The sequence below is a fragment of the Mirounga leonina genome, unplaced genomic scaffold, assembly GCF_011800145.1.
Source record: "Mirounga leonina isolate KUSES-001 unplaced genomic scaffold, KU_Mleo_1.0 Mir_127, whole genome shotgun sequence".
Lineage (NCBI taxonomy): Eukaryota > Metazoa > Chordata > Mammalia > Carnivora > Phocidae > Mirounga > Mirounga leonina.
In genome coordinates, this window is record NW_023270316.1 from 646347 (window position 1) to 654152 (window position 7806).

Here is a 7806-nt window from a genome sequence, read left to right on the forward strand (position 1 = left end):
CAGGTGAACCACATAGTGATTCAACAGTTCTGTACATGACTCAGTGCTCATCCTGATAAGTGCACTCAATCCCCTCACCTGTGTCCCCCTCCCCCATCCAGAAAACCCAAATATAAAGCAGTGAAGTTGCGTTTTATCATACTTGGATTTTTTAACTCTAGCCTTAACTCTTCCGTAGGAAGAGACCCCAAGATGGGGAGCTGGCAGAGTGGCTCGGCTCCACGAGGTGGCTGAGGAGATGGGGTCTTTCTGACTTGCCCGACTGTCATCCCAGGGCCCTGGCCTGTGTGTGGGTGAAAGTGTGTCTGTATTCCAACTCATACAGAGGAAGTCAAGCAATTGTGGGTTTTGTTTTTTCCTTTTCTTCTTTTTTTTATTAAGATATAATTCATGTACTGTAGAGTTCGCCCACTTAAAGTCTACAGGTCGGTGGTTTTGGTGTCTTCGCAGAGCAGTGCGGCCATCACCACAATCAGTTCTGGGACGTCAGTCCTTTTAGCCAGGGCAGGGGGCCCACAAGCTGTCTGCCTCCTGGGACCCGAGCGTCACCCGAGCGTCAGGCCGCTGCAGCCCGCGGGCACCAGGGAGCTGCCGGGCGGGCGGGGAGGCATGTCTCCCACCACCACAGCGCTGTCTCTCATTGCAGGTGTGACAGCACGGAGAAGCTGAGAGCCCTTCTGCCAAGACTGGAGCAGGAACTGAAGGACACGGTGAAGTTTAAGGATTTTTATCAGTTTACCTTTACCTTCGCTAAGAACCCCGGGCAGAAGGGTTTAGGTGAGCGTAAAATCCACATTCGTAGGAAGCCACATCTTCATGAGACTGACAGTGGGTACAACCAGCCAGGTGACGGTCCTGCCGCGGCAGTTCCTCCTGAGCGGTCCTTTCTCCGCGGGTTGCACTGCGCCGCTCGCGGGCCGGCCGCCCTCTATCACCAGCATTTGGTAGTCACTCTCCAGCTCTGGGTTTAAATATTTAAATTTCAAAATGTAAACTAATATGCAAATGCTCCCTGTTCTGTCATGTTTTGTCCAGTTGACTCGTGGGTCAGAGAAGCCAACAATCAGTGTCAACAGTGTTACCAGCCAGGTGTGTGGTCGGCAAATGGTGTTGCTGGGACCAGCCAGGTGACATGAGTCCTGTCCTGGGAGACAATTCTGACGTGCCTTGGATCACATTCTAGTACTTCTTTCAGAGTTGTACAATTTTGCCATAACATAACTTGTTTATTACTACATACGTACATTTGGAAAATTCCTAACTTAAATTTTCAGTCTGAGTTTTGGTTTCTTTGAGGGTTTTATTCTGCTTGTTTTCATTTGTTTTTCCTCCTGAGTACTATATAATTTATTTCTGTTTAATGTAACAGATATGGTTAGTTCAGTAAAATGTCTTACAAGTTTGGAGCAGGGACTTACATGGTCTTTAAATAGAGATTAAACAGGTGTATTAGAAGGTTTTGAGGAAGAGCTCTTAAACATAAAGCAGTATTATAAAGTAAGCAAATTTAGATAGGAAACCAAAAGGGGCTTGAAATCCGTAGATAGAAAAATCCACTGCAAACAGCTGATTTCAGGGCCTGATTTCGCTCATGCATGTTTGCAGGTGTGTGTGAGCAGTAAATATTCTTATCCCTTCTGTCTCTGACATTCTTCCTTTCCTTCTCCTGTCAGCATATCAAATGCAGGTGCACATTGAGGGGGCAGGCTCTTCTGTCCCAGAGCAGGGGTGGGGGTGGGGGCAGGTTCTTCTGTCCCAGAGCAGGGGGGGGGGGGGGGGGGGGGTTCTTCTGTGGGGGGGGGGGGGGGGGGGGGGGGGGGGGGGTGGAGGTAGGGGAGAACTGCCCTGTGCTCTGTGCTTGTCTGGCCTGGTGTGTGGTCTCCACGTTCTCAGGACACTCAGGACCCACCTTTCAACAGGTTCTGGGCGAAGGTACTTCCCAGTTTGCTCACATCTTGTAGTTTGTTAGTCTCAATTTCCTTGTTTCATACTATGCTTATATGTTGTATGAGCAAAATATATCACAATTTTTAAACTCCTAAAAGAGTCACAGTTCTGTTTCTGTACAAATGCCTTCACTTCATTTTTTGAAAGCAACAACCAACCAAAACCGTGGTGATTCCTCTGGTCGTTTGCTTCATGTGGTCATGTCATGGTTGGAACCCTTGAGAGTGACGTGCCCCATCATTTGTTCCGTATGGATGGGAGAAGCTTTCTTGCTCTCTCAGAGAGTGGCCACAGCGTGCCCTGAGGACAGGTCACCTGGTGGTCACAGAGTCTTAAGCCAGATTACAAGGCTAGAGTGTCACCTTAGGTAGGAGATGGTGTGATTTTGGTCAAGGTCACTGTAACGGTTGGTTGGCTGGAGCGTCCTCGTGTGTGTGGTGCTGTCTCATGACATCAGGCTGTGGACTGGCTGTCTGAGGACACTTTCCACCTCCGCTTTATTTATTTATTTTTTAAGATTTTATTTATTTATTTGAGAGAGAGAGCACATGAGACAGGGGAGGGTCAGAGGGAGAAGCAGACTCCCTGCCGAGCAGGGAGCCCGATGCAGGACTCGATCCAGGGACTCCAGGATCATGACCTGAGCCGAAGGCAGTCGCCCAACCAACTGAGCCACCCAGGCGCCCCCACCTCCGCTTTATTTTTGTCTGATATATCGCAGCTCCGTTCTCAGCGGTACAGACTTACACACCTGGAGGAATTCCATCTTCACTGCCGTTTCCACTGTGGCAGGGTCAGGAGCCTGCCAGGGGAGGCAGCGTGGTGTACGGGGGCGGCTTCCGAGGTATGCATGGCCCTCAGAGGGGCCATCTGAGAAAGAGCGACAGGCGTATGGGAGGGCCGGGGGTCCCAGGTCCCTTCCAAAATCACCCGCCCTCCATCTGGGCTAACAGGGCCTGGACTGCCAGCCTCTGGTTTATTTAACAGGATGAGGAGTGTTTTTATTTTTAATTATGTTAGGACAACTAAGAAAAACGGGTAAAATGTTACTGGCTCTGACACCCGTAAGGTGGCCAGTCTGCTGCCCAACGGTGCTGGTGTGCACCTGGGGGTGTCCCGGGTCGACGCACACTCACCTTCCAGCCTTCGGGGAGACTGTAGGCGGTGAGGGCTGTCTGGATCAGACCCTGCCTCTGGCCGTCTTTTGTTTGGGACGCTCAACGCTGCTTATGCAACTCACTGCCCACATCTGTCCACCCGCCGTGGCCAACTCTGTGGTTCTTTCTTGTATTACGTAGAAGACTCTTAACAAGGAGATGCCTTGCTCCCAGCGGCTGCAGCTCATCTAGGGACGGCAGGATAAATGTTTGCTTCTGTGCCTTTCTCCCGTGTCAAGATAACAGACTGCCTGGCATCCTTTGGATCCATCAGCGTGTATTTTTGTCCTATCACTGTGAACTCATGGACTGAATCACAGGTGAAGGTTTCAGCTGAAGCTCAGAGAGAATTATTCCGCCTGTGGCCGGGGGAGCGGGCGGGGAGCCCTTGCGGGTCGGCCCCGGCGTCCTCGATGTGACCGGGAGTGTGTGGCTGTTGCCTCCCTACCCACCAGGACAGGCTGCTTGGGGCTCATCATCTTTGTTTCCTGCCCCAGACCTGAGGCTGGCCATTTCTGCAGGCGGCCCTGGTTTCTTTTACTGACCAGAATGCCGCCAGTAGCGTGCTCTTGAATACCGACCTGGCCACTATTTCTAGATTTTTCGGTAAACACAGCTTCATGCTAGTGCTTCTCATTCAAATGCAGGACTGCAGGACTTTTTTTAACTTAAGGTTTTCTGTATGACAACCGTATTTCCTTTCTTCTGCCACCTATGTAGATGCTGAGGATTGTTTGTAAAGGTTACATGCTCTTTCTGAGCAGCGGTCTGCGTGTTCGCTGCGCACACCGACCGGGTGCCGCTGGCCCGGGGGACGGTGCCGCCGCCCTCCGCGTGCACCTGCTGGGAGGCCCCGGCCCTGCGTGCTCGAGCAGGCCTGGGCATAAGGTCTTGGCTCAAGTGCTTCCTTCCTTGAATGTCTTATGTGTGTCCTCCCACTCTCTTCTGGTCCCAGCTGCGGACTCAGTCCTCTGACAGTGCTCTGACTGCCCTGCCCAGGACGCCCCCAGGATTGTTTTTCTTTCTCCTCGAGGCCCGGCGGTTGCTGCTGACGATGCCTGAGTGCTGGCCCTGCAGGACCAGTGTGCCCTCGCCCAAACCCTTCCTGGTCTTCCTCCAGAAGGGCTCTCGCCCTGCCCGCAGCTCTCCTTTCTCCCCCTGACAGGACTGAGCCCTCCAGACGCGCCCTTCCTCTCCAGCCCTTGCAGCTCCTCACTGTCTCTTTACCGGAAGAGTTGCCCTCCCTGTCCACCTCTTTCTCTCAGGCCGCTGTCTGTCGAGCCTCTTTGCTGGGTCCTCCTTTTAACTTAGCTATTTCTGAACCAGTTTCTTCCATTTCTGGTTCCTGAGCTTTGTCCTCTCCTCCCGAGTCTCTCTGTTGTGTGCGTGCTGTTCTCCCTGTGTCTTGTCATTTCTTGATCTCTTCGCCTGTTTGAAATGGAAGGTGTTGCTTTCCTGGGGTGACAATCTGCATCATCGTTTTTTCTTAGAATAAGGTATCATGGTTTTTGCTCGCTCATTTTTATGTGAAATTACTTTCTTTTTTTTTTAATGTTTTATTTATTTATTCATGAGAGTCAGAGAGAGAGAGAGAGGCAGAGGGAGAAGCAGGCTCCCTGCCTAGCAGGGAGCCCGATGCGGGACTCGATCCCAGGGCCCTGGGATCATGACCTGAGCCGAAGGCAGACGCTTAACCATCTGAGCCACCCAGGCGCCCCTGTGAAATTACTTTCTTGAGCTTCTAAGAGGCTGGTTTGGGGCACTTTCCTCAGTAGGCTCACCCGTGTGCGGGAACTCGCCTGCCGGTGGGTATGCGTGTATGCGTGTGCATGTCGTGTACAACAGGGAGGTTTGCTTCCTGAGGTTTCCCGCCTGTCACTCTCCCTGCTTTTGTCTTTCCGGTCTCTGATGTCCCTGCTGCCCACTCCCCACTGCCTGTGTGGTGAGGCCCTGTTTGGGAGGGGCCTGGCGGGTGGGTCCTGGGGTGCATGGGGACCCACTTGGGGCAGTCCCTGCACCCACCTTCTGCTGGTCACCATCGGCCCAGTTCAGGGTCTTCTCCCCTTGTCCTGGCCAGGCTCTGTGGTGAGGACCTGCTGCGGCCTGAGGCCCCCATTGTTCCATCCGCCAGAGACCCCGTGCCGCTCTGACCCCCACAGCCTCGCAGGGCGTGTGGCTGCTGGCGGGTTGTCCTCTCCTGCCTGGACGGCACTATAAATGCTGCCTTTGGTTTGGGTTATGCTGTCCATGTGCTTTTTCTGTTTTTATGTGAAGATTCACAGAAATTTAAAAACCATGCTTCCGGGGAGCTTGGGTGGCTCAGTCACTGAGCGTCTGCCTTTGGCTCAGGTCATGATCCCAGGGTCCTGGGATCGAGCCCCGCATCGGGCTCCCTGCTAGGCTGGAAGCCTGCTTCTCCCTCACCCACTCCCCCGCTTGTGTTCCCTCTCTCGCTGTGTCTCTCTCTGTCAAATAAATAAATAAAAATCTTTAAAAAAAATAAAAAAATAAAAACCATGCTTCCTCTCCCACATTTCCAGAACCCTTCCAAATGCCGAGGAACTTTCCTTGTCATCAGTCGCTTGTTTAAGGGACAGAAAGTAGGGGTGCCTGGGTGGCTCAGTGGGTTGAGCAACCTACTCTTGATTTCGGCTTAGGTTTGGTCTCAGGGTTGTGGGATCAAGCCCCCGATTGGGCTCCGTGCTGGGTGTGGAGCCTGCTTGAGATTCTCCCTCTCCCTCTGCCCCTCCTCACCCCTCCCTCTCTTTAAAACAAGAGGGAACAGACAGGAGGGGCTGAAGCACACAGCTGCTCATCCTCAATCTTCATCAGGGGCCCTTGGGGGCTTCTCCCCCAGCCTGTTGTTCCTCTCCTCTCCTCTCCTTCTTTTCTTCCTTTTTCTTTACACTCTGTTTTAAGTGGGCAGCTCAGTGGAACTAGCAGCATCCCCACTGTTGTCCAGCCACTGCCCCCACCCGTCTCCAGAACGTTCTTACCCTGAGAACTGGACTCTCCCCACCAGTGACACCCCCCAGCCTCTGGTACCACCCTGCTCCGCCCTGTCTGTGCAGTTGACTCCCGCAGGTAACTTGCAGCGTGTGTCCTTTTACCCCAGTGTCCCCAAGGCTCATCCTGTCGTGTCAGTCTCCTTCCTTTGTAAGGCTGAGCGATACTCCCCGTGTGCGCGGTGTGCACACTGCATGTTGTTCACGCATTCGTCCATGGTGGACACTTGGGTCGCTTCCAGCTTTAGCTGTCGTGAGGAACGTTGCTGTGAACATGGCTCGTCACACGTCTGCTCGAGCCCCTGCTTCTCAGTTCCTTGGGCTTATTCCCAACGTGGAATTGCTGGGCAGTGTGTAAATCTGTGTTGAATTTCCCGAGGAACCACCATGCTGTCTCCATGGCGGCTGCCCACTTGACCTTGTTGCCGGCAGAGCTGTGCTGTCTCCACGTCCTTGCCGGCACCTGTTACTTCCTGGGGGTTTTCATGTGGGGTTTTTCCCTTTTTCGTGATAGCCCTAACAGGTATGCCCAAGACTATTCTTTTATGAGCTGATTTCTTACTTGTGGAATGAAAACTTCTGCTTTACCATCTTCTCTGTTCCGTTCGATTCCTTTCTAAGGGGCTGAGGCAAGATAGTCGTTAGAAATTGAAGCCGGTGACTGGCTAGTGCCTGCCGTGAGTGTCAAGACAGCAGTAGCAGGCTTTTCTAGACCCTGACACACCCAGAGGTGGCTGGGTGGGCTCACTCTGTGCTCGTGGGCATCTGTAAGAAGACCCCTTGGTTGGGGAGGACAAGCGCCCTTTCTGCTGTGGGGTAGTATTCTTATGCTGCTTTTCTTCTAACTTCTGTTTCCTGCTTTTCCCTAAGTAATACTCACCTGAGCAAGAAATGGTGCCTTCCATGCTTTCCTAAAATTTGGCTAATTCAGGTCTGAGCTAATTATTGTACTTCAAAAGGAAAGTTTAGGTAATGCTTTATTTTGCACAGCTTAATTCTTAGATCTTTATTTTACTTCATTTTTTCAAAGTGATAATGAGTTTGATCCAAATTTCCAAACGACAGCAGTTACTCTTTACTGTGAAATGGGGACCCTTTCTGTCTGCTTCATTCTGTAACTTTAGGATCTTCAGTATAGTTTCGGATAATTAAACTTCTGTTAGAAATGTTTACTTGTATCTATTGATATTTTGCAATGTATGGGATTCTTCCCTTTTGATGTTCAGAGGAAAGTGATCGAAGACTTAGACTTCGTTCAGCCTTCATGCGTAGGTATTGCTTGTGAGAACGTCTGTCTTACGATTGCCAAGTCACCTTGCCAGGGGTGGAAAGTAGTAAGGAATTATTTCAGCGTGACTGCTTATCTTAGGTCCTTGCACAGCAAGGTCTGCAGACCAGCCAATCGGCATCACCTGGGAGCTGGCGGGTTCTCAGGCTGCATCCCAGACCCACTTTATCACAAAGTACCTCGAAGCACAGAGGCTTCAAACAGCGATCGTTTTCTACTCCTCAGGATCCTTTGGGTCAGGGATTCAGGCAGAGCTCAGCCCGTAGCTCTTCTGTCCCAGCGCTGGCGTGGGACACACCAGCTCCAGGAGGGGAAGGGTGGGGGTGGGACACCTGCAGGGGCGGGGCTGGGGGCAGGGGTGGGACAGGGGTGGAGAGCGGGTGGGGCAGGAGCACGGTGGGGGGGGGGG

At 52.2% G+C, this 7806-nt stretch overlaps 1 protein-coding gene across 7 annotated transcripts in view; it reads left to right on the forward strand.

Moving 5' to 3' along the window:
• The window catches only part of DCUN1D2 (defective in cullin neddylation 1 domain containing 2), a 33499-nt gene that overhangs the window by 16301 nt on the left and 9392 nt on the right, over nucleotides 1–7806 (forward strand). For 5 of the 7 annotated variants that reach the window (XR_004678835.1, XR_004678834.1, XM_035003010.1 and 2 more), the window contains exon 5: nucleotides 629–777. Coding sequence is in view for 5 of the 7 variants with exons in the window: in XM_035003010.1 (XP_034858901.1) it covers nucleotides 629–777 (149 nt within the window). In the remaining 2 variants the exon portion in view is untranslated. The remainder of the gene's footprint in view (nucleotides 1–628; nucleotides 778–7806) is intronic. The other 2 variants (XM_035003013.1, XM_035003014.1) reach the window with 1 other exon arrangement.